A 27,201-nucleotide genomic window follows, 5' to 3' on the forward strand; every position below is an offset into this window, starting at 1 on the left:
TGCTGCTGCTAAGTCGCTTCAGTCGTGTCCGACTCTGTGCGACCCCATAGGCGGCAGCCCACCAGGCTCCCCTGTCCCTGGGATTCTCCAGGCAAGAATATTGGAGTGGGTTGCCATTTCCTTCTCCAATGCATGCAAGCGAAAAGTGATAAAGTGAAGTCGCTCAGTCGTGTCCGACTCCCAGAGACCCCATGGACTGCAGTCTACCAGGCTCCTCCGTCCATGGGATTCCTACCCTTCTATAGATGCCTTCTAGTCCAGGCGCCATAAGCAGTTAATTCACAGAGTCCTCCGGATGTGAAAAGTAGTTACTTTGGTACTACCACCGACGCCCTCGCCTGCCGGTATCTTCCGCTTCCGCTTTACTACAGGAAGTGACGAAAGCTGGGTGGGCTGTAGGGGCAGCGTTTTCTCTTCCTCTCCACGCGGTAGACGAGACTGGTCGGCCTACATAGCTTGTGCTGAGTGATGCCGGGGAAACTTCTTAGTGACGCGGTTTTGGAGTCAGACGCAGCCGTGGCAAAAGTGGAGATGCCGCGAAAACAAAATGAGAAGGTACCACTGAGGGCCGAGGGACTTGGGACCAGGCAGGACGAGGGCCCGGGCGCTAAGAGTAGGAGCCCGGGCCGGGAAACAAGGCGCGCGGCGGGGACCCTGCCCGGCCGGAGACCCGCGTGGGTTTCGGGAATGGTCGGTGCTCTTCACGAGCGGTGTGCGCTTTGCCGAGAAGTCCGGGCAGATGGGAACTAGTGAGCCGGCCGGCGTCCCACGTGGTCTCAGAGTCTGGACGTCCGACACCTGGTCACCGTTAGGCCCCACATTTTGGCCCAGACACGGACCTCACGGCTTGAGAGTGCGTGGAGGGAATTGTAAGTCAAAAGAGGGACCAGCGTTTCCTCCTGAAGTGGCGCAGCCAGAAACCCATCTGCACACGTGGGTGGCGTCCGTCGTGACATTTTTTACCCTACTGGTGGAAATATAGTTTTCCGGAAAGCGGCCCTTAGACGAAAAAGTAGTTCAGTTCCTCTTAATGTTTGTTGGCCAGATTTCCCGTGGAAATGTAGACGTGTTGTGCTGACTGCACACCGTATTTTTTTTTTTATATAGACTAGCAGTGTGCGGTAGTCTTAAGTTACCTCGATAGCTGTCTGCTTCCTTCTTATTACTTCCTTAGAAAGCGATTTAACTTGTGACTGATTCTCTGTTCTGAGGTAAGGTCGGAAAGAACAAAGATTGTCCTTAGGAACTTGTGTTGTTCATGACTTAGAATTTCTTTCCTGCTGTTTCAGGGTCTTTTTAACGGGAGAGTTTCTCCAGCAGCAGTATTTTGGTGTTGTAGGAAACGGAGGTAGCAGAGACTTGTCCCCAAGGGGAGGAAGTAGTCCTGGTTTCCTTGCCTTGCATCGGCCAGCCTATTCAGTTGTGGGATGTTGAAGTTAGAAAGGACACGACCAGCAAACTCCACTGCATTCCAAAGCAGTCCACAGGGACTGAAAATCCGCTCTCGTTGGTGGAACAAAGGGATGGTAGAATTGAAGCCTTAAGATGGAGTGGACCAGATTGTTTTTCAGATGTCTGAAGGATAGGTCATATGAGAGGGATTACCGTTCATCCATGATTTCAGAGCAGAGGCCAAGCCTGAAGTTTTTTGGAGGCAGATTTCAGCTCAATGAAATAGTCCCCATATTTCTTGCCTTGACCTGAGGCTCTGCCACGGAGGTTTTAACAGAAGGTAAAACACATATTCACTAAGTTTTCAGAAATATGAAAAGTTGGAGATGGTCAGACATTTCAGCTCGGAACTGTAATCTAGTTTGGTTTTGAGGTTTCCCTTGTTCCATTTTCTTGTGACTTTGTGCCCTCTGTTTTTCCCTTTAAGTTAGGTATATCTTTTTACGCATGAGGTGATAGATTGGGTTATCATCTATCTGTGGACATACATACTTGTATTAACTTAATCAAGTTAAATTAAGTTAAATTGTTCTTGATCATTTCCTGTAGTTTGTGGTTTAGAACATGTTGGAGAATCCTGTGAGCCATTCCAAGTCCCTTGTAAAAATTGGACTGTACAGCTTGTACAATTGAATAGTTACCAAGAAGCATTCTCTTCCAAGCTAATGAAGTTATTGGTATATTATTCTCTCCATGGTAGCCAAGAAACAGTATTAAAAAGCATACTGTTTGATTTTTGCCTTTGTGCAAGGTAGAAGTACACATGTTGAAAAATGCCTCCAAATTATATTTTTCATAATTATGTGATCTTGAAATAATGTATAATTGATATATTATGCAACTGTATCAGTGCTTTGCTCAGCATTTGCATTGTCTTTATTTATTTTTTAGAAAGGTAAAAAAGAGAAGCCAAAATCTAGTAAGACTGAAGAGGCAGCAGAAGAAAAAGAAGAAATGATTTCTTCCAAAGCTAAAAAGGTTACAAAGAAAGTAGAGACTTCTGAGGTTGACGTGAATTCTCCTAAATCTAAAAAGGCAAAAAAGAAAGAGGAGCCATCTCAAGATGACATTATTTCTCCTAAAACCAAAAGTTTGAAAAAATCGAAGGAGCCCTGTGAAAAGACAGTTGTTTCTCCTAAAACCAAAAAAGCTATAAAAAATGAAGAGCCTTCTGAGGAAGAATTGGGTGCACCTAAGCCCAAAAAGATGAAGAAAGAAAAAGAAATAAATGGAGAAATTCAAGAGAAAAGCCCCAACCTCAAGAATGGATTCCCTGACTCTGGACCTGACTCCAACTCCAAGGAAGCTGCCAGTGAAGAAAACAGTGAGTTAGAGCAGGTAAAGTTGCATTGTAATATGTACAGTGTATCTTTTGATGTTGATTCAGGTAAATAAGTATATAATTGTTACACATATTATTTAATAATGGGAGGAAATTGGATGTGTCAGCACTTCATAGCGCCTCTCTTGAGGTGCAGGGTGAGTATTTTAAAAACTACACTGTCAGAATACTTCCTTTGCAACTAGGCAAGGTTTAAGTTTAGAGAATGTCTTCTCTTCACACTTGATCTGCTTATTTTCAAGTCAGAAATCAACAGGAGGTATATAGTTATGCATATATACTCCAGCATCCCTCTGAGGGTTTCACCTAGTAAATCATGATTAAGTGGAACTACTGAAAAGGTGCTTGCTTGATTGCACAAGTCTTTTTGTTTAGGTCATTAACTAACTTGAGTTGAATACAATGTTTAAATGTCCTTTTGGAAGCTGATCCTGTTATCTTTCAGAAGCTCAATCATCAAAGAAAAATGCTAAATCTAGTAAATTTCTCTTTGCCGTAGGGTTGTAATCAAGATTTAAAATTTTTTCCTGATTATAAAAAACATATACAGCTATTTTTTGTCAGATTATGATTTTATCCATATTGTATCTTGCCTTTTCCTAGCTTACCTCTATTTTTATTTTTTAAATAATTTTATTTATTTATGACTGTACTGAGTCTTTGTTGCTCCATGGATACTCTTGGATGGCGTACCTGGGCTTCTCATTGTGGTGGCTTCTCTTGTCGGGGAGCACGGGCTTTAAGACTTGCGAGTTTCAGTAGATATGGCACTTGGGCTCAGGAGTTGCAGCTCCCAGGCTCTAGAGCACAGGTTCAATAGTTGTGGTGCACATGGGTTTAGTTGCTCCGTGGCATGTGGGATCTTTCCTGACTGGGGATTGAATTTATGTCTCCTGCATTGGCAAGTGGATTGTTTACCACTAAGCCACCAGGGAAGCCCATTGCCTATATTTTTATATAGGCATTTCCCTTACTTTTTTTTTTTTTTCCTTACTTTTTAATATTAAATATTTTTAGTGGTTATGTAATCCATCATGTAGATGTTTAGAAATTCACTTAATTATTCAATTGTTGGACATTCAGATTTTTCACTATCAAATAGTGCCAGTGTAATCATTTGTCATAAATGCTTATCCCTTATTTTCTGTGGATATGTTTATGAAAGATGTTGCTATGCGAAGTGGTTAATAACCTCTTCACCAGTGTATTGTTGATTTGGAATAACTGGAAAAGTTCTTAGTTGAGGCTGAAGCTGCTTTCACTAGCCATATGTGGTATATCTGTGCTATATATATTTGCCACAAAATTTTCTTCTCTTAGGGTTTTATAGATTACTGTCATCTTTATCCTTTTCAGATCTTGATTTACTTACCAGAGTGTTTGTGTCTTTTTGGTTGATTTAGAAGAAATATTTTAGAATAATTTCTTAGAAGGCTTTCTATATTTAACCTGTAGGGATAAAGTTACTGATTTCTTTCTGTGGCCCCCTTTATTTGATAGGAAATGACTGTGGAGCAAAAAGAAGGCGCTTTCTCTAATTTTCCCATATCTGAAGAAACTATTAAACTTCTTAAAGGTAATGTTCTTGGCAATATTGTATAATGTTAGAACACGTTATTTGGAAGCACTCTACTGGTTTTGTTGAGATAAACTGGGACATGTTCTTATTGGAGGATGATATATGCAGCCATATAATAAATGAAGTAGGTCTATATATTTGGTAAAGGACTAAACTAGTGATGGCCTTTACTGCCTTTTAAATGAATGATTAAAATTTATTCAATATATTATATTCAAAAAAATAAAAAATACATTATATATATTCAGAGGTATAATGACTGATAGTACTGGTGCAATTAAATATTGATGCCATGTTGGTATTTTCTTTTTTACCCTCTTGCACTTCTTGAGGCATCTCTAGGTTAATGATACTAGCCTGACTCAGAACTCAGGTTAGTATTGTGCCTATGAACCAAGTAGAAAGTCACAGATGCTCAACTTAGGTGATTTCTGAATCAGGTGTGGTGCAGTCAAGACAGCAAAACGCCTGATTTTTGGGCTTATATTGACCTGTAGATGAGATTTCGTGACAAGGGGCTTCATCTCTTAAGATAATAAGTATTTACTGTACTCTAGTGCTTTAAAGTTTATTGATATTTTTTGGTCAAAATATTCTTCATTGCCAGAATATATTTGAATTTAACTTTGTAGATGTGACCAGAATGTAGAATTCTAGAATTCTGCAGGATCAGAAGCCTGGCTGTGCTTTCATCCTCCAGTATGGCCTAGGCTTTAAGAACTGCACAGTCAGGTAACATGGCTCATTTGTTCACAGCCCGTGGGGTGACCTTCCTGTTTCCTATACAAGCAAAGACTTTTCACCATGTCTATAGTGGGAAGGATTTGATTGCACAGGCGCGGACAGGAACTGGAAAGACATTCTCCTTTGCTATCCCTTTGGTTGAGAAACTTCTTGGAGAACTGCAAGACCGGAAGAGAGGGCGTGCCCCTCAGGTAAGTATCTTTAACACAGTCTTTAGTTTACAGGTTCCAAGTCCGCACAAAAAAGAGACATTTCTTGGACATCACTTATATATCCCTTTGTTTTGTTTTGAGTTTTTAAGGCCTTTTTCTTAAGATCTTTTTTACTAGAGATCTTTATCCGAAGATATAAATCAGGATAATTCTTTTAAGACTGTTGACTACAAACCTTATGTATTTAAATATTGTCATTTGTTCCATGGTAATGATCACCTCTATTATTAATGCTTATATATTTCTTTAAGACTTTTAGATGTCCCTGGAGCTCAAGGGTTTTGTCAAGTGTCTGCATTTTTGCCTAAAATGGGGAAAGTATTTTTAATAGAGATGTCTGAATAGGAAGGAGTATTCGATGTGAAGAGGCCACGCCCTCTGATGAGGATGGTGCTTATTGAGCTCATTTCTAAAGAACTTAGCATTCAAACCTTGACCTCCTTGAAAATGCCTGTGTTGTCACCTTGGCTTTGGGTTGTTGTACCTGACTTTTTGGCCTCACCTCGTTCACGGGCTTTCCAGTATCCATGCCCCCTCCTCATTAATTCATTCGTTTACTGTTATTTGTCTGCAATTTCAGCAGCTGTAACAATAAATTATTCTAGCACCTGAAATAGTGCCTGGTGTATAATAGATGTTCAGTAAATACCGGTTGAATGGATGTATTAGGTTGTTCTTAAATCACATTTGTTTTCATGCTGTTACCCAATCTGAGGGTCTGTTGTGGTCCTGTGTTGTGTTTCCTGTTAGGATTCAAAGCCCTTCACCATATTGGTCTGCTCTTACTCTTCTGACTTCTATTCTACTTCCATTTCACTGTAGTGTGAGATTTCAGACTACACTGAATTTAAATCTAGGCTGTACCTTTTGGTTTGGTAGAAATCTGTTGTGTGTTATTATAGGTATTATTATAGATATTTTGAAAGTAATTGTTAGGATGACTTGAACCTGGTGTATTGGAAATTTGTTAAACAATTATTGCATAATACTTTGGATTCCATTATTAGTTTTTCTTTTCAGGTACTGGTTCTTGCACCCACAAGGGAGTTGGCAAGTCAAGTAAGCAGAGACTTCAGTGACATCACAAAAAAGCTGGCAGTGGCTTGTTTTTATGGAGGAACTCCCTATGGAGGACAAAGTAAGTTAATCCACAAGTGAGGAAAGGAAAATGCCATCTACTTTTAAGATGACCTGATTGAATTTCTTCTGACTTTGACATCTGTCTTTTCCTACCTGATTTAGTCATTTATGGTGGTTTTCTTTTGTCTTTTTTTTTCTTCTTTTATTTTTTGGTCGTGTTGTGTGGCTTGCAGAATGTCAGTTCCCCAACCAGGGATTGACCCTGGGCCATGGCAGTGAAAGTGCTTAATCCTAACCACTAGACCACCAGGGAACTCTCTCTTTTGCCGTTATTGTTTAAAGATGGTCAGGCACACGGTCCTGCATGGTGATATGTCAAATCTGTATATGGATCTTAGGACTTTTGTTATTATTTATCTATGTTTACCTAAAGACTGCCTTACTGAGCCTAAGAGGACAGAATCCAGGAACTAGAAAGTCAGAATTCAAGGTTATTCTTTTTAATCTGTCAAGGACCTTGGGTCTTTGCCTCTTTTTACTGTAGGCAGCCTTTCCTTTTTCTGGTGCCAAGGGCCATATGTATCCCCTCCTATAATATTCCATTATTTCCCAATTTAAGACCTAGAAACTTTGTTTTGTAGGTCAGATACATAATTCAGGAAGGGACTTAAGCATTTTGAAAGTCTTTGTATTGGACAGATGAATGAGTAAAGATATGGTCATACATACAATGGAATACTACTCAGCCATAAAAAGAATGAAATAATGTCAGTTGCAGCAAGATGGATCTAGAGATTATCATACTAAATAACTCAGGCAGAGAAAGACAAATATATGGTTTCACTTATATATGGAATCTAAAAAAATGAAACAAATGAACGTATTTACAAAACAGACTCTCAGAAAACACACTCATGTTTGTGAATTCCCTGGTGGTCCAATGGTTGGGACTCAGTGCTCTCACTGCCAGGGCCCCAGTTTGGTCCCTGATCAGGAAACTAAGATCCTGCAAGCCACACAGCCCAATCCACCCCTAGCCTCCATCCCCTGGAACCCAAAAAGGAAGAAAACAAACTTATGTTATCAAAAGGGAAAGGTGGCAGGGGTGGAGGGTGGGAAATAAGTTAGGAGGTTGGGATTAACATCTGCACACTTCTAGATATAAAACATAGATATAAAACATAATCAACAAGGTGCTCCAGTATAGTACAGAAACTCGATACTCTGTGATAACCTGTATACGGAAAGAATCTGAAAAAGAATAGATACATGTATATGTGTAACTGAATCACATTGCTATCTATCTGATACTAAAACAACATTGTAAATCACCTGTTGTTCAGTTGCTAAGTTGTGTCTGATTCTCTCTGACCTTGTGGACTATACCCCACCAGTCTCCTCTGTCCATGGGGTTTTCCAGGGAAGAATACTGGAGCAGGTTGCCGTTTCCTGCTCCAGGTGATATTCCCAGCACAGATGGAATCCATTGGCAGGTGGATCTCTTGCATTGGCAGGTAGATCCTTTACTGCTGAGCCATCAGAGAAGCCCTTAATTTGTATATCAATAAGGAAAAGATTAAAGATGAAACAGCATTAATATTTCACATTATAAGAAAGTGGATTGTAATATATGAAATAAAATTCAGTTTCATTCACAATTAGAGATGTAAATTAAAATTATAATGAATATTTTACCTGTTTAGAGTATCAAAGGATAAAAGATAGTTTGATAATTCCTTGAATGAGAAAACAGGCATATTCTTTGACTACTAGAGAATTAAACCACCTCTTTAAATTGAAATACATAAACCCTTTTACTCAATAATTCTACTTATTAAAAAAAAAAATCTGCTTATAGGAATTTACCCTACCCATATGACACCCATGTAGCCAAAGAGCTACTTAAGGTCCCTGACAGCAACTTAAGGTCCCTCAGTTAAGATGAGTTGACTTAAGAGTTCACGACTTTACAGTGGTACAAAAGTGATACATACTCAGTAGCAACTATACTTTGAATTTCTGTTTCTTCCTGGGCTAGGGAAATGCAATATGATACTGTCTCAGGATGCTGGGCAGTGGCAGCATTCTCAAATATAAAATAAAAATTTACAAATAATATAAAAAATGACAAAAGAAGTCTTAGTATTGGCACACAAGGCTTGTGATTATCTCTTTTTGGCTTTGGTGGAACTAACATAGGTTTTGGCATCAGAACGGCCTGGGTTTGCCTCTAACCTCTGCTCACAGAGTACCTGAATGATTTTTCAGTTTAAGTCGCTTGACTTTTCTGCACTTTAGTTTATTCATGTAGGATTGCTAAACTCACCCTGCAGTGTTGTGAGGATGAAATTGGGTAAGTATGTCAAGTACCTAGCAGTAGATTCCTCAACTACAGTAACAACTTGATAGAAAGTTACATCCAGATAACTAATCAGAACCTGCTGTATATAGCACAGGGAGCACTTTGCTGTTCACCTGAAACTCACACAACATTGTAAATCAGCTATACAGCAATAAAAATTAATTTTCAAAAACAGGATGGAAACAGTTGTATCATTACCATCTCACCACAGTTACATTGAACCCCACTTTTCTGACCATCTCTGCACTTTGTTATAATGCTTGCCCATCTATCCTGTCATTCTCCCTATACCTGCTTGCCTATGTTGCTGTTCAGTTGCTCAGTCGTATCCGACTCTTTGCAACCCATGGACTGCTGCAACCCATGGACTGCAGCATGCCAGGCTTCGCTATCCTTCACCATCTCCTGGAGCTTGCTCAAACTCATGTCCATAGAGTCCGTGATGCCATCCAGCCATCTTATCCTCTGTCGTCCCCTTCTCCTGCCTTCAGTCTTTCCCAGCATCAGGGATTTTTTGAGTGAGTTGGTTCTTCGTGACAGGTGGCCAAAGTATTGGAGCTTCAGGATCGGTCCTTCCAATGAATATTCAGGATTAATTTCATATAGGATTGACTCATTTGATCTCCTTGCAGTCTAAGGAACTCTCAAGAGTCTTCTCCAACACCACAGTTCAAAAGCATCAATTCTTTGGTGCTCAGCCTTCTTTATGGTCCAGCTCTCACATCCATACATAACTACTGGAAAAGCCATAGCTTTGACTAGTCAGACCTTTGTCAGCAAAGTAATATCTCTGTTTTTTAATATACTGTCTAGGTTTGTCATAGCTTTTCTTCCAAGGAGCAAGCTTCTTTTAATTTCATGGCTGCAGTCACCATCTGCAGTGATTTTAGAGCCCAAAAAAAGTGTTACTGTTTCCATGGTTTCCTCATCTATTTGCCATGAAATGATGGGACTGGATGCTGTGATGTTAGTTTTTTCAGTGTTGAGTTTTAAGCCAGCTTCTTCACTTTGCTCTATCACCGTCATCAAGAGTTCTTTTTCGCTTTCTGCCATAAGTGTGGTGTCATCTGCATATCTGAGGTTATTGATATTTCTCCTGGCATTCTTGCCTATAGAAAGTTACTATTTTTAAGATACTTGTTTTCACTTTGTAAAATATTGACTCCCTCCACCAATAAAGGAAATAATCTCTTTCCTGGTGCTACCATCCCTCATTGGTGCATTTTTTTTTTTGTTATGTCATGTAGTACACTGGACTGCCATGGGATGTGGGATCTTAAGTTCCCCCACCAAGGACTGAATCCGTGCCCCCTACATTGGGAGTGTGGAGTTTTAACCACTGGACTGCAAGGGAAGTCTTTGGACTGTCATTTCTTACATATTTCCCCAGTAGGTCAAGGAATGCTTCGAGTGTCTCTATCTAAAGTATTTGGCATAGTACCTTGTATTAATACTTGTAGTTAATAAATATTTTAGAATAAAAAATATATCAAATTGGTGTTCCAGATTAATAAAAGGACTTAAAAATCCAGCATATCTCATCATTGATGTTCTTTACAGTTGAACGCATGAAGAATGGGATTGATATCCTGGTTGGGACACCAGGTCGTATCAAAGACCACCTGCAGAATGGCAAGCTAGATCTCACCAAACTTAAGCATGTTGTCCTGGATGAAGTTGACCAGATGTTGGATATGGGCTTTGCTGATCAAGTGGAAGAGATTTTATGTGTAGCATACAAGAAAGGTAAATTGCACATTCAAGAACTAGCATAAGGGATCGGAGGAAGGGTAGTGGTTAAGTAGTCTTCTGAAAGTTAAATGAAGCCTTAGGAAGTTGGCAGGAAATTTCCATGATTTGCACATAATTACAATAGGGAAAATAAGAGAAGCCAGCTTGGTATACTTTGTTTCTGGTTTATTCCTGATTTGTGCTATTGTGTGTATGTTAACTGTAATCATACTGCACATGTAAAACTCCATGAACTATTTGTGCCATGATAATCTGTCTATATATTGTAATTTTTACATAATATAAATCTGCTGACATTTGTATGTAGACAGCTTACTTCAAACAACAATATTCAAAATTAGTTCTTAAGGATAGATTTCCACAAAGGAGATCTGATTTGAGAGGTATAAATACTTACGTTCCTCAATATACACTGTCTGGTTGCTCTCAGAAGGGTTCTGTCAGTTATGCTACCATTGGAAATATAGGAAAATGTAGTGGTCTTCTAAGAGCAAACTTAAAAAAATTGAGGTTGGGGAGTTTTAGTGTCTGACCTCAAAAAATGAATAAATTCTAACCTCCAAATGTTGAGGAAATGCTTGGGAGAATAGATGAGTACAGAATCTGTTGTGTTGATTACAGGTTATTTAGTGACTTAAATTCGTTGGTTATTGGACCTGTTTAATTGATGTTATCCACTTGGTAGGTCTCATTAGAAAGGACAGATTTCCCTCATGGTTCATAAGGGCTGATGGTTAGAAAGCAAAATAACTTTAAAGTTCTCTGGGTATTTCAAGAATCCTTTACTTAAATTATTAAGGCAATATTTCTTTGCCGACTGGGAACCTTGATGTCTTTAATTTGTATGTCCTCAATGCCTGGCTTGGTGTCAGAAGTGTTTCTTGTAGAATGTTGGATGGACCCTGGAAAAATTGGGTGAAGTGGAATTCTGTTTGTGTAGGCTATTTTGAATTATTCATACTTTTTTTTTTCCCCCTCAAAGATTCAGAAGACAATCCCCAAACATTGCTTTTTTCTGCAACTTGCCCCTATTGGGTGTTTAATGTTGCTAAGAAATACATGAAATCTACGTATGAACAAGTGGACCTGATTGGTAAAAAGACACAGAAAACAGCAATAACTGTAGAGGTAAATGATTCATTCAGTTGTTGGCATTAGTTACAAATAGTATATAATGTTTTTCCCTGTCTGATCGTATTTAGATTGCAAATACAAACTCCTTTTCCCAATAAGTACTAAATCTATGTGAAAAGCCAAGTAAAGTTATGTTTCTAATTGAGTGGTAAATGGTATCTGTGTTTTTTATAAATTTCATCATCTGGTAGCCTGATTGAAGAATCTTTTGAAACTTAAATCTATATAAATTGGTAAGTGGAGTGACATTACACATTGAGTTTATACATTAGAGGGAAACAGAATCGTAGTTTTGCTGTTGAAGCTGTGTTTTTCTTAGGGTCTGGTACCTAGTGGACTTTATTGCATCCAAGCAATAGACCTGTACAGAAACTGACTACTGATTGCATGTTTAAGTGGATGAAGAACAGAACACACAGAGGCTTTCCTGCTGCCTGTTATTTGGTTTCTTGTGGGAGTTTAGGAACAGCATTTCTTTTCTTACATTTTCTGGGTTAGGTCAAAAAATGGATAAAGAAGCCGGGTACTCTTTGGTGAAAGAGGAAAGGCTCTCTGCTTTAGTTGTTTAGTTTTTTTCCCTCTAAACAGTGGTGGTGGAAGTTTTCTCTAGTCAGGCTTAAACAATTGCTTTTAGTATCATTAGACTTGGGCAGATGATTTAGATTCTAGCGAGGCTTTACTGAATAATCTTTTTTCTCCTCTTTCTTAAGCATCTGGCTATCAAGTGCCACTGGACTCAGAGGGCAGCAGTTATCGGAGACGTGATCCGAGTGTACAGTGGTTTTCAAGGGCGCACTATCATATTTTGTGAAACAAAGAAAGAAGCCCAGGAGTTGTCACAGAATGTGGCTGTAAGACAGGTTGGTCTTACCCTCTCTTCCCATAAGGAGGCAGCATCTTTCAGTTAATAGAGTATACATCTTAGAGTTCATCTGATTTGCCCGTCTTATCTCACAGATGAAGAAAGCATGGCTCAAACCCAAGGTTACTGTGACAAATATTTGATCACTCATATTTGGGTAGTTGAATAGTAAAGGACAAGGAAGCCTGGCATGCTACAGTCCATGGGTTTGCAAAGAGTCGGACACGACTTAGTGACTGAATGACAACAAATAATTGAATACAGTTGAATACAGATTTAATGACCACCATTGAAAATTTGAGACTTGTCCATGGAAGGCATATTTTCCCCTTTGTATTTTCAGCAGAGGTGTCACCAAAATGTGAATGTCTTTATAGGCCAAATTGGTGATTTTAAAAGTACCTGCATTATATGATCTGGTATTCTTAAGTGAGCTTGTTTCTTTGGCAGGATGCCCAGTCCTTACATGGAGACATTCCACAGAAGCAAAGGGAAATCACCCTGAAAGGTTTTAGAAATGGTGATTTTGGAGTTTTGGTTGCAACCAATGTTGCTGCACGTGGGCTAGACATCCCCGAGGTTGATCTGGTTGTTCAGAGTTCTCCACCAAAGGTAAGGGATTTACAGTTAGATTCCCCCCCCCCCCCCCATTAGTAATTCATCTTGGATAAACTTCATTGGCTACGATACTTCTACTGTGCAAAGCTACACTTAACTTTTATTTTGTTGTTTCTTTTGGGTGTTAAAACAAATTGAAAGTTGTATTGCTTCTTTTCAGATGATTAGTGATAGCTTTCTTTGGGGTGTTCGGTTGCTAAGGGTGATTTTAAAATGAACCTGTCATATGTCCCCACCTCTCTCAGAACTGACAGTGTGGTGAGTGGGCAGAGGTTGGAAAGATAGTTTCTGGTTAGAGCATTGTCCTGAAAGGTTGCTGGATGGGGGTAGTGCAATTTTGAACTGGACTTTGAAGTTGGTAAGGCATAGATGGGGTGGTGGTAGGGTAGATAAACTTGAGAGCTAGAGAAGAGAGAAGCGAGAAAGGCCTGTGGTTAACAACTTCTCGTTAAAACTGCTTGGGTGATGGGAACTTCCCAAAGAGGTCCTTGATGAACAGTTTATATGGTGTGGACACTTACATAAAAGTTAGTCTGAAGGAGCTTGTTCCCATCACTTCAGGCATGAAGACCCCATTACCCCCAAATTTGGCAAATCCCTCAGCATTAATATTCACACTGATGGAAAAATACCTTACTACAAAGTCACCATTTCTTACACAGGATGTCCCATAAGTGTGTAACAGAGACATTATTTAAATAAGCCGGTATACCTGTGCTATCTAGTATGAGCACCACAGGCACGTACGTGGCTGTTCAGTACTTGAAATGCAACTAGTCTTAGTTGACTTGTATGTGCTGTAAGTATGAAATACACATTGGATTTTTAAAATATTTAAACTTTCTATTATGCACAGTAGTTTTGAAAGACTTGTGGGAAAAGAATGTATAATATCTCATTGATAACATGTCTTGTAGAAATAGCATACTGAAATGGTAAACTTTTGGATATAGTGGGTTAAATAAAATAATGCTTTTTTAAAAAAGCAATACTTTTTGCAGATTTACCCACATCGTAGGGACGGACCACTGTTCTAGAGGTTTCAAAGTTTTTTCAGTTCTTAAAGTTGGAATGCTTAGGTGCCTCCTCCCTCACACCATCCCCTCTCGGGCCAAGTCTGTCACCACCACACTCGGCTCTGCGTAGGCTCTCAGGACTCTTTCTTCATCGTTTGGTATCACTGACATATTTTACTTCCATAGGATGTTGAATCCTACATTCATCGTTCCGGGCGAACAGGTAGAGCTGGGAGAACTGGGGTTTGCATCTGCTTTTACCAGCACAAAGAAGAATATCAGTTAGCCCAAGTGGAACAAAAAGCGGTAAAACTTTTTTCTTAGCCTTCATTCAGCTTATGTTGAATTCCAAAGTCAGTCTTTGTCTCTTTATTCGGTTTTTGTTAACTTTATTTAAGTTTTATTTTTAAGCATGTGGCCATGAGTGAAAGCTTGTCGTTAAATACGTGTTTTATATATCGTCATATCATTTAAAGGCTGTTTTGAATAACTTTGCATTTGAAAGCAGTGGTTTTGTCTTAATATTTATGATGAGAAGGGGTCTTTTTTTTATTGAGATGTTTGAAAGACAGTTTTCTGACAGTGATGCACAATGAACACAACAGAAGTATTTTAAGTGTAGGTTTAGGGGGTTACTTGAAGTTTGGAGAATTGCTTGAAAACCATGAAAGATGAGACTGTCAAAAAGAGAATTTCTTTAATGGGAAAGAATGCACTTTTCCTTGCAGAAGAATTTTATACTTTCTCCTATGATAGGTGGAGCTTTAATCACCTTCAGTGGATTTCTCTTAGTTACCATCTTGTAAAGAGCAGAGTGGGATGGGGGTGAGGACTTTCTCCCCTGGGGAGGAGCACCACCTGGCCAGGTGATCGTGGTCAACATCAGTGATGGGCATGTGCCCTTGATATGTACTGAGATAGGCATTTACCTCTGGTCATCTTCCCCTAAACCCATAACCCTAGTCTACCCCCTGTGTGAAAAACTGATATTCTCAAATTGAGGGACGTTCTACAAAATACTGGCTAGCACACCTTAAAACTGTCAAGGTCATGAAAAACAGGAAAGACAAATTGTCACAGATCAGAGAAGACTAAGAGGACATTGTTAACTAAATGTACTGTGGTGTCCTTGGTCATATATCAAGAGAAGAAAGGATATTAGAAAAACTAGTGAAATTTGAATGAAATCTGGGGTTCAGTTAATAGTGATGTAGCAGTGTTGGTTTCTTTGGTACATTTCTGACAAATGTACCAAAGTAATAGGTGCAGGTAGACAGGAACTCTGTGTACTATCTTTGCAACTTTTCTGTAAATCTAAAAACCTTTCTAAAAAAAATAATAAATAAAAAATAAAAACCTTTCTAAGATAAAAGTTTTGTTTTAAATAATTATCAAATCTTTGCAACTTTTCTGTAAATCTAAAAACCTTTCTAAGATAAAAGTTTTGTTTTAAATAATTATCAAATATGTTTGGTAAGTATTAGAAAATTGGGGGACTACTGGTTTCAATAGAAATAATTGATGGCCATGTTGTACATTAAATTATGGTTCGTTTCCTTGTAGGGAATTAAATTTAAACGAATAGGTGTTCCTTCTCCAACAGAGATAATAAAAGCTTCTAGCAAAGATGCCATCAGGTATGTTCTCTACCACTGCTGTGGTTTGTTTTATGCTTGCTCTATTTATTACATGTTTTTGTGCATTAATGAAATTTAGATTAAAATGTACTCTATTTAGTGTTTTAAACAATTTATAACCTGCTTGTTAAAAAAAATAGACTGTGCTGAAGTAAAATTGTATAAAATAAAAATTCTCATTTTTGCACATTGTGCCCAATCCTGTTCACCAGAGGAAACCATTATTAATAGTTTGGTTGTGTTGGCATTTTAAATAACTGTGTCTTAGATATGGTGTAGGTAAAAGTTATGGAAAATATCTAGATGGTAAGGATTAGATTAACAGTATCATTGGAGGTGCTACTTGCATAAGGGCAAGAACATTCTTCATTATGTGCAGTTGTCCTACAAACTGAAGAATACTTAATTTTTTTTGGTTGAAATTAAAAGACGCTTACTCCTTGGAAGGAAATTTATGACCAACCTAGATAGCATATTCAAAAGCAGAGACATTACTTTGCCAACAAAGGTTCGTCTAGTCAAGGCTATGGTTTTTCCTGTGGTCATGTATGGATGTGAGAGTTGGACTGTGAAGAAGGCTGAGTGCAGAAGAATTGATGCTTTTGAACTGTGGTGTTGGAGAAGACTCTTGAGAGTCCCTTGGACTGCAAGGAGATCCAACCAGTCCATTCTGAAGGAGATGGGCCCTGGGATTTCTTTGGAAGGAATGATGCTAAAGCTGGAAACTCCAGTACTTTGGCCACCTCATGCGAAGAGTTGACTCATTGGAAAAGAGTCTGATGCTGGGAGGGATTGGGGGCAGGAGGAGAAGGGGACGCCAGAGGATGAGATGGCTGGATGGCATCACTGACTCGATGGACATGAGTCTGAGTGAACTCCGGGAGTTGGTGATAGACAGGAAGGCCTTGACATGCTGATTCATGGGGTCACAAAGAGTCGGACACGACTGAGCGACTGATCTGATCTGATAGTTGATTTACTGTATTGTATTAGTTTTAGACTCCTAATTTATCCCTTTTATCCCTCCACTCTATTCCCCTTTAGTAGCCGTAAGTTTATGAGTCTGTTTCCTTTTTGTAGATAGTTTCATTTGCATTATTTTTTTAGATTCCACATATGAGTCATATCATATGATATTTGTCTTTCTCTGATTTCATTTATTATGATAATCTCTAGGTCATCCATGTTGTTGGAAATAGCAATACTTAATTCTTTTTTATGGCTGAATAGTATTCCCTTGTATATATGTACCACATCTTTATCCATTCATTGGTTGATGGACATTTAGGTTGCTTCCATATCTTAGCAATTGTGACTAGTGCTGCTCTGAAATTTTTTCAAATTAGCGGTCTCATTTTCTTTGGATATATACTCAGGAGTGTAATTGTAAGATCACATGGTAATTTATTTTTAGCCTTTTGAGGAACCTCCATACTGTCGCCTATAGTGGCTGTACCAATTTACATTCCCAAGAGCTCCCTTTTTTCTACATCCTCTCCAACATTTATTTGTGATCTTTTTGATAATAACCATTCTGACAGCTGTGGGGTGATGATCATTGTAGTTTTTCTTTCCATTTTTCTGATAATTAGTAATGTTGAGTGTTTTTTCATGTGCTGGTTGGCCATGCATATGTCTTTGGAGAAGTGTCTGTTTGGGTCTTCTGCCCATTTTTTTGATTGGCAAGGATACTTAGCTGTTTAGCATCCCTGGCTGTGCAGTATATTCCTGAGGTTGAGTGAGGTGGCACCAGAAAGCTCCCAGTCATTTTTCAGATGTTTCCAAGTGGTGAGCTACATCCCCTGCTTAAGAACCAGAGTCTGAGCAGCATTTTTACAGTGTTTTTCATAGTTACTATTATGTATGTGTGAGAAACTTAATTTAAAAAAGAGTTCATGATCAGAAGAAATGTTAAATATGAGCATACTAGTAGCTCAGGAAAGTTTTGCAAATGAAAAGAATTTAACTCAGCATTTTTCAAATTTAGCATGCTTTTCTTTATCCTGCAGACAGGGTTTCCTGTGATGCCAGTTAAGAAAATTTGGGGTTAGATGGCCAGAAAGTTGAAAAGAGACCCAGATGCTAGTGGTACATGAGAAGGCCTCTAGAGCAGCAGCCTTGCCAAAAGAAGCTGCTTCATGCAGCCTTGTTCCTCCTTGTCTTGGGTGATCTCTTTCAATTTTGAGATGTGACATTTATTTCTTATCACAAAGATAATAGTCATTTCCTAACAAATGTATAGTCTCATAAGGGTCTGATATAACCTGATTTGAGAGTTCTTTTATTTCAGAATGAGAATAGCTGTAGTATTTTCTAATTCTAAAAGTAACACATACTTAATTGTAAAAGTTTGTTATTTATTGATACATTTTTAATGGCAGTATGGCATGCCATTGTATCTGTTTTATGGTTTACTTAACCAGTCCATATTGGTGCACATTTTAAAATTATTTATACTCTTTCTGTAACAGTGTAATGAACATCTTAATACTTATTATTTTCTTGGATAAATTTTTCTTGGTTAGATGGTAAATTAGAATTAGACACAATCAAAGGAGTGGATTTATTGCTACAGAAGTGTGATAATTTTATATACTACATCAAAATGATGTTACTCATGTGCAAGATTTGGTTTGAAAGATTGATTTATCTCAAGATTGTGCTGTCTTGAAAATGAAATCTGTCCACTTTGACTATCCTTTTTCCTAACAAATCTACTTTCCATCAAACCACAGGCTCTTGGACTCTGTGCCTCCCACTGCGATTGGTCACTTCAAGCAATCAGCCGAGAAGCTGATTGAGGAGAAGGGAGCTGTGGAAGCCCTGGCAGCAGCCCTGGCCCACATTTCTGGTGCCACGTCGGTAGACCAGCGCTCCTTGATCAACTCAGAAGCGGTAGGGGTCCCTGTCAAATTTCTGACACTTTAGTGTCCCATTGAAACTTCCAATTGTTTTAACTTTTGCATGAAGGTTGATACATATTAACAAATCCATAGAGACAGAAAATTAGTTGTTGCAGTGTCTTACTGGAGGAGGGCAATGGCAGTGATTGCTGAAGGGAATGTGGGTTTTGGTGGGGTAAAGGGATACGGACATATTCTGGAATTTTAAATACTGGTGATGATTGTAGATCTTGTGAAAATACTAAACCCCCTTAAATTGTATACTTTAAAATGCCAGATTTTATGGTATGTGCATTGTATGTCAATTTTTCTTAATCCTATAAAAGAAAAACCCAGTCATATAAACAATGTAAGTGCATGTGATTCCTTTAGCCAGGATTCCTAGAAACTTAAAAAGGTAATGCTTTTCTTTTTTTTTTAAGTTGAAATTTTTGAGATAATTGTAGGTTCTAGTGAAATTGTAAGCGTTAATATAGAGAGATTCCTTGTACACTTGGCCAGTTTCCCGAAGTGGTAACATTTTACAAAAGTTTAATATCATGACCTGGATACCAGCACTAGCACAATGCACCAGTCTTATTCAGAGCTTCTCAGTTTTACTCGTACTAAAATGGCAGGGTGGGAGGGATATGTTTTTAGAAAGAACTTTCTCATAAATATCTTAGAAACATGAGGACAAGTGTTCATATCACGTATGTTTGTTTTTGAGACTTTAACTTTGTTCCTCTTCCATAGGGCTTTGTGACCATGATCTTGCGGTGCTCAATTGAAATGCCAAACATTAGTTATGCTTGGAAAGAACTTAAAGAGCAGCTGGGTGAGGATATTGATTCCAAAGTGAAGGGAATGGTCTTTCTCAAAGGAAAGCAGGTAAGGCTGAGGCCTCTGTTGTAAGCTCCCCTTGGTTCAGTAGCTTCATGCTGGTGGTGAAACACTGTGTGGTGGCTTTTCCCTGTTCTGCCGGGATGCTGCATATTTTCATTCTGTAGATAGTCTTCTCTGGGCAGTGTCTTTCGTGACCCTCAGTTGCCACTTAGTCATTGACGACTGCCCCATGTGTATCTAGCCTGAACTATCTGCATAAAGTGCCAGACTTGAAGACCCATCTACTTCCCTGACATCCCCACCCAGATGGGGTTTATTAAGTAACTTAATGCAGAAATATTCAAAATTGAATTAAAAATCTAAAATCTTGCCTTTTGAACCTAGTGTTCATTCTTCTGACTCCTGCCCTCAGTTAATGGTGTAGACTAGTACAGCAATTCTCAAGTATTTTGCTCTAGTGACCTTTTTACATTCTTAACAAATTGTTAGGGACACCAAAATGCTTTTGTTTATGTGGGTTATACCTATTGATATTTATGTATTAGAAATTAAGACTGAAATTCTAATAAAGCATTAAGAATATGTTCTGTTAGTCGTCAGACAACGGTATCAACTATAATGTAGTGTCTTGAAAACCTTCTACCCTTAAGAGGATGAAGAGGACAGAGAACATTGTAGTATTATAAAAATGTGTACTTGGTAGAATGCCTCAAAGATCTCAGGGTTCCAGTGGTACATGGACTATACTTGGAGAACTGCTGACCTTGTAAACCAAATCAGGTTTTTATCTTCAACTCATTGCTTCTCTGACCATGTTGTTCATCTCCTTAAGCACCTCCACATTATCTGGGATAGAGTCCCAACTTTCACAAGGGGATTCTTCATTAGCTGGCTCCTGTCCTCATTAGCAGCTTCCTTTCTATCTCCTCCACCAGCGCCCTCCAGTCCAACAGTGCCAAGTGCATCTTGCTTTCTTTCATCCTAGTGTATGCACAGTCCACTGTTTACAGAGTGTTTCTTACCTCCATGGTATTTTTTATGGAGGTTTTTTATTTTTATTTTTTATTTTTAAGGCTAAGCTGGCTCTTGACCTTGGACCACTGCCTGGCCCTCACATGTCGGGTTTTGACATGAATGTCCCCTGCTTGTGGGTTTGGATTTGGGGCACTTAACCACCCCCCCCGCCCCCCTGAGAGTGGAGGGCCAAGGGATCTCACCAGAACTGTCTACCCAGCAGCTCTGTTTCTTTCTTCCTTCCTTGGCCTCTGTCCTTTGCTGACTTCCTCTTCTTTAGCCCATGGGCCTTGGTTACCTGGGAACTCACCCTGGGGTGGGGCAGGGAAGAGTGGCCTTGGCAGCCTGGGCCTAGGTGGGTAGACTACAGAAGGGACTGGTAGGAGTCTGCACTGCTCTGACTTCCCTCCTTTTGGTTAATAAACACAAATGCTTGTTTTGCACAAAAAAAAAAAAAAAAAAAGCCTTAAGTCTTTTTGACTTAGCCTTAAGTCTTTTTGAAACTTCCCCTGGCCAAATGGCAGAGTTGGGGGTACCTCTATGTGTACTTTAGCATTCTTTGGGTTTATTCATGTAACTTTTTCCTTGCTGTGCTTGCATACTGATTGAGAGTCTCAAGAGCACTATGGCCGACTCAAGGGCCAAAACTGTTTTCTAGATGTCTCTATACTGCAGTGAGTGCCTGGTATTGAATGGTTAGTTAATATGTGAATGAAGATTCCCACAGATGGCAAAATCCAACAGTACCTGATGCTATCTGTGGTTATAATTGGGTAAATTGTTAGTGAAATGGATGTTCCTTAAAATTTTGCAGTTAAAGACAGCCGGGGAGAGGAGTGTCTGTGTCACTTATGAGGGGAATTTGATTATTTTGTGGACACTGAGAAACAGGAGGACTTTTTTCTTCTGTTTTTTTTTGTTTCTTCCTTTTTCTTTGACTGCATCCAGTGGCTTATGGGATCTTAGTTCCTTGGCCAGGGATTGAGGACTTCCTAATTGGAAATGATGGCACTGCTTGTTAATGAAGATACTGTCCTGTATAGTATTTAATTTTTAAATACTTTTCATTGGAGCTTGAATTACAGATACTAGAAAACGAACAATATAATTTTTTTCCTGCTTTTAGTTAGGTCATCCTGATTACAGGAAGTCAGTGTATTTTAATGGTTTTAAACCATAGGTTTTATTTTAGAGCTATGCTTACCAGGTTTTTAAAATTGCTCTTACCTGCTGTGGGACCTTAGACAAGTTAGCCTCATCAAGCCTTTGTTTTCTCAGCTATAAAATGTAGCTGATTGCTCTGTGAGGATTAGCACAGTGTAATAACCAAGAATGACCTCTAGTCAATTCTAGGTAGTCTTTGAGTCCTTTCATAAATACCTCTGGCTTTTTGCTGTTGTTCTTTGGGGATGTATTGTGTTGGGCTTGGCCTAAAGTTTATCTAAAATGGATTTTTTTTTAAATCTTTTTGTTTTTCTTTTACATATTACCTAGTCTTTTGGAGTATCGATTAATGTGCATTTTATAATTCTTGTCAAAATCTGGATTAACTTGCATTTGTTTTGATTTCTAGGGTGTTTGCTTTGATATCCCTACTGCATCAGTAACAGAAGTACAGGTATTCTTTTCTCTTAGATTTTGAAGTTAATGTGTATCTAAACTATAAAATGTTTGTTATTTAAAGCACAGAATAATAGGGAAACAACAGGTCTAGTCTCTAAAAGACCATTAAGAAGTAAATTTTACTGCTTTTTCTGCTGTTCTTTTTATATTGATATTTTTCTTTATTCAGCCTTCCTGTTTTCCTATTTTTGTTTACAACATTGTGAACAATAGCCAGCTTTTTTCTCCATGGATTTTACAGGGGGTTTATATAGACATTTTAAATTGCTATATCGTTATTCAGTACTGTCAAAAATATGTTTATACATGGTATATTTATATGTTTTACTACCTAACAGCTGTGGATACCCTGTAGTTACTAGATTGGATAAATGATGAGGGTACTCATAGTGATACTTTATTTTTGACCAGTGACCTTTTAAGCACTTAGGTTATCAATCTGGTTTTTCTTTAGAAAAAGGGTAAAAATATTGTCTTTCTCATGCCTTTTAAAACCAAATTCAGTAGAAATCACAGCAGGTAAAAATAGTACCTTCTCTCAACAGGAAAAGTGGCATGATTCACGGCGCTGGCAGCTTTCTGTGGCCACAGAGCAACCAGAGCTAGAAGGTCCACGGGAAGGATATCGCAACTTCCGAGGACAGCGGGAAGGCAACCGAGGCTTCAGGGGACAGCGCGAGGGTAACCGAGGTGCCAGGGGACAGCGGGAAAGAAGTAGAAGCTTCAGAGGACAGCGATCAGGAGGTGGCAACAAAAGTAACAGATTTCAAAACAAAGGCCAGAAACGGAGTTTTAATAAAGCATTTGGACAGTAACCTGAAGTAGAGGATTTATTTGGCAAAAACAGAACTATGTTCAGCAATGTGGAACTGAACATTATTTTTCATACAAAGTTAAAAGCACGTTGTATTTCCTTCCTGACCACTTGCCCAGTCCCCATCTCTTTGAGAGAGAAAAGCTTCATCTAAATTATTTCATCTGATTGATGACTGTCATTTATAACTTTATTGCTACTTCCGTCTTGGGTATTCCTTTTGAAAAGGTGTATGGATTCATTACATATACTAATGTATTGTTTATAGAGTATAAGATAAAGTGAAGCAAGTATCTGCTGATATTTTTTAAGTTGACCTGTCTTTATACTTAGAAATGTCTCTTAATAGTAGGCGTCCCTGGTGGCTCAGATGGTGAAAACTCTCCTGCAATGCAGGATCCCTGGGTCGGGAAGATCCCCTGGAGAAGGAAATGGCAACCCACTCCAGTAATCTTGCCTGGAGAATTCCATGAACAGAGGAGCCTGGCAGGCTACAGTCCATGGGGTTGCAGAGTCAGGCATGACTAAGCAACTATCACTCACACTGATTCTAAATAGTGCCCTTCCTAAATACCATGGGGAATACAACAGTTTCTAGAGAAGCACTTTGAGCACTCAAAGCTTTGTTTTCTAACTGGTATTCCTTAGCCACTTGCCCACCAATTACTCCTGTGGTTCTAGCATATATCTTCTGAGAATTAATAGTGAGCAGTGTTTCAAAGCAAGGTTTCACACTTAACCGTGATTAATACAGTTTATGCCTGCATATGCTCTAGATTTGGAGGATGGTGATACATTTGATAGGAGATAGTATTTAGATTAGCCATTGTTATGTGCATTTTGATACATTTTTAGCTTCTCAATAAAAGGTGATTTCATGCTTCAGTGAATTCTTCACAGATTTAAAAAATAATGTATATGTGTAAATACACGTATTTTACTAGAAAGCAAGTATCTTTAAGGAATTCCACGTGTATAACATGGCCCCATAACTTTCTTCGTAAGTAAGGAGGCTAGATAAATGGTGCTTGATGATAATGTACTCCACTTCCTATTGGAAAATTAACATTATTTACCAAGAAGGAACTAGGGGAATAGGGGGCAGAGATTTGGATTGCTGAAGAGTCAAAAATCCACTGAAAATATTTTCTACATGCAAAAAGGAAACATGTATATTGAGAGCAAAGAGAAGAACAAGTGAAGGTGCATGATAAAGCTTTTTTTTAATGATGAAAACATAATGGTTCATTAGTGTGTCTAGAGCTTAATTTCTAACAGGCAAGCTGGGGATTTTAGGTACAATGATCCAGTTTAGTTTCTCAAAGCCTAGCTGCTATAGCCACAGTATAGGATCTCTTCCTATTAGATTGCTACTGCATTGAAATGTTGCAGCTTCCTAGAGTTCTTTTTAAGAACAAACTATGGTTATTTTTAAGTTGTTGCTTTGAGGGAACCGAAGAACCTAAAATAGCCCCTGGCCAGTATTGCTCTGAGGTCTCAAGTGTTATTTCTCTGGGAAACTTTGTACATGGTACAGGAGTTGAAGAGTAGCATTGTCTTGCCTTAATTTCTGTACTGGGAATTTCAGGAAATAAATTGTTAAGAGGAATTCAAACACATGGCCTATCTTACTTTCATTTAATTATTTTGAACAATTGAAATCTTGCTAGACACTGGTTTCTCTGACTGGGTCTTGATAGCCAACTGCTTCTTACGCAAGTCACCTTTTCAGTAAGGGGCTCTCAGATACCAGCATTGAGATAGCATTCTTTTTCTGTTAAGATTTCAGTTCTGTTTTTGAATCCTGACTGGATGTCTCTCTGCTCTCACATTCTCTTGGCTTTTCTTCTTTGGTCCACTTGTCAGTTTTATCACTTGACCTCCTCATGGTTTCCCATTCAAACCAGAGGAAGTTCGGTAGTTGATGACCAACAACTCCTGCCTTGTGGATCACGTTTTATTAAATTCTGCTTTTGCTGAAATACTGAGCATACTTAAATAACAACCCAAACATTTAAGTTTGGATAGGAATGGGTTGGTTTCTCAAGTAGGACAGTGTACTTGTACTTTAGGAGGAAATACTCAAGAGAGTAAGGGAGAAGATGAATGGGAATTTCACTTTACACGGCTTAGGACAACATGACTCTCAATAAATGAAGCTAAAATTTCTCCTGGATCCCAGAATTCAAACCATATTTATAAATGTATAATTCAACTACTGTACGGTTTAAATGGGCTTGTTGAGCTAGCCTGGGAAATAATACCATTTTTACCATTTTCTACAGAGAAAGTATTTTCCAACTTATGTATCAGACAACTCAATGAACTTTTAAAAACCAGTTTTTATGTTGGAACTATCTGTGCAGCATTTCTTTACAGTTATACATAAAGTGTTTTTACTGTAAAACTGAGTTAATGTATACAAATAGACCCTTATGCCATAATAAAATTACTAGTACTTACTAATTATGTTTTTGGTGACTTTTTTCCCTAAAATTGAAGCTTGGAATTTTTATTTTAAAAATAATAACTGATGGGTATAAATATCCAAACAGAAAAGCAAGTAAGTCACCATATATCCAACATATTTGTGAACATCTCTTCCAGGAATTCATTTACAAAATTGGAATCATTCCTTCAGTTTTGTGAATTGCTTTTCCCTCTATGGCATGTGCATCTTTTTCTGTGTCTTTTGTTTTTTTAGTTCTCCAACTAGGGATGTAACCCACACCCCCTGCAGTGGAAGTGTGGAGTCTTAACCACTGGACCACCAGGTAAGTCCCTGTGCCATTTTCGATAACTATGCCGTCTTACAGTATAAATATGCCACTATAAGATGGTCATGTTTGTTCTTCTGTAAACAGCCCTAAAATGAATGTTCCTGTTCAAATCTTTGTGTACTTACCTGATTTCTCACCACCGTAGGATAAATCCTATAAAAGAATTGCAGGGTTAAAGTGAATGAATTTAAGTTTTGGTGCAAGTTGCTCTCCAAAGCAGTTCCAGTTTATGGTCCTACCCTCCACTCTAGGAGAGAAACGTGTTTCCCCACAGCAGTAACACCAGGTGTTGGCTTTTGGTCACTTTGCTAGGTGCATTACATGGATTTATTTACGTCTTATAATTGAATGAGGATTAACATCTTAAGTTTATTGGTCACTTGCATTTCTTGAAAAGACTTTATTTGTTGCAAAAATAGAACAAAGTTTGTGTATACTCTCCACTGGACATGAGTGGAGTTTAATAAATGTTTTCCATTATCATAGCACAATGAATGAAACCAATCTATTAACATGAAGCATACCATCCCATAGATGCTTCCTTGAACCTTTTTTTTTCTTCTCAGTATACCGTGGAAATCACATTAGTTCACAGAAATTGTTTGTTCTTACAACTGCATCATACCCCATTGTGAGGGTACACCATAGTTTATTCAACCCTTTTCTTATTATGAATGGGCACATAGGTTGTTTCCAGTATTTTTCAATTACAAACAGTGCTGCAGGGAGAAACCTCCTTATGTATGTATTTATGTACTTTCAGAGGGGTATCTTCAGAGTAGATTCCTAGGAGTGAGATAGCTGAGTCAGAAGGCAAGTGCATATGTAGTTTTTGTTCTTTATTATCATGTATTGGCAAGGGGAATGCTAGAAGGGCGGTTTTTTTCTTGGAATTTATTTTTTGAAGAAGCCAGGCCATTTGTTCTGTAGATTTTACCACATTCTGAATTCTGCTGAGGCATCTCCCATCTGTCACTTAAGCTCCTTTTCCTCCTGTATCAATCTAATACATTGATAATTAGATTGCAAAGTGTACTCATGTCCAGTTGTCCCTCTTTTGATGTTAAGAGCAAGAAGTGATCGTTGCCTAAATCTCAGGTCACTGTGTTCTGGTGACCTGTACTCTATGCCACTCACTGGACAACTTCCACAGGGACTGCTCCCCTGGCAGCCAGAACTCTCCCATCTCGTTTCCTAGTCCCATGTCTTTGTGTTTCTTAGGTATGTCTATCTAAGGATTTATCAAAATCCTTTTGTTTTCATCTGTGCATGCTTCTTGCAAGGTCCTTAGAGGTTCGCACCAAGTGTCATGGTGGTTTGATGAGCTCCTATTGCAAGATAGTATTGCATAATCAAAAGTATGGACTCTTGAGCAAAACTGCCTTACTGTATGTGACCTTTGGTAAATTTTTAATCTCTCTAGACTTCAATTTCTAATCTGCAGAATGGGAA

At 38.6% G+C, this 27,201-nt stretch overlaps 1 protein-coding gene across 1 annotated transcript; it reads left to right on the forward strand.

The window, feature by feature from the left end:
- Nucleotides 1-369: 369 nt before the first annotated feature.
- DDX21 (DExD-box helicase 21) lies at nt 370-25,435 on the forward strand. The gene is made up of 15 exons (XM_027530424.1): nt 370-555; nt 2,344-2,790; nt 4,295-4,370; nt 5,130-5,308; nt 6,350-6,467; nt 10,332-10,517; nt 11,506-11,651; nt 12,368-12,517; nt 12,970-13,131; nt 14,340-14,459; nt 15,717-15,790; nt 18,526-18,685; nt 19,429-19,563; nt 22,106-22,150; nt 22,701-25,435. The coding sequence occupies exons 1-15, from the start codon at nt 469-471 to the stop codon at nt 22,968-22,970; spliced, it is 2,355 nt and encodes a 784-aa protein (XP_027386225.1). The 5' UTR covers nt 370-468; the 3' UTR covers nt 22,971-25,435.
- Nucleotides 25,436-27,201: the final 1,766 nt, after the last annotated feature.

The sequence above is a fragment of the Bos indicus x Bos taurus genome, chromosome 28 (genome assembly GCF_003369695.1).
Source record: "Bos indicus x Bos taurus breed Angus x Brahman F1 hybrid chromosome 28, Bos_hybrid_MaternalHap_v2.0, whole genome shotgun sequence".
In the NCBI taxonomy this organism is placed as follows: Eukaryota; Metazoa; Chordata; class Mammalia; order Artiodactyla; family Bovidae; genus Bos; species Bos indicus x Bos taurus.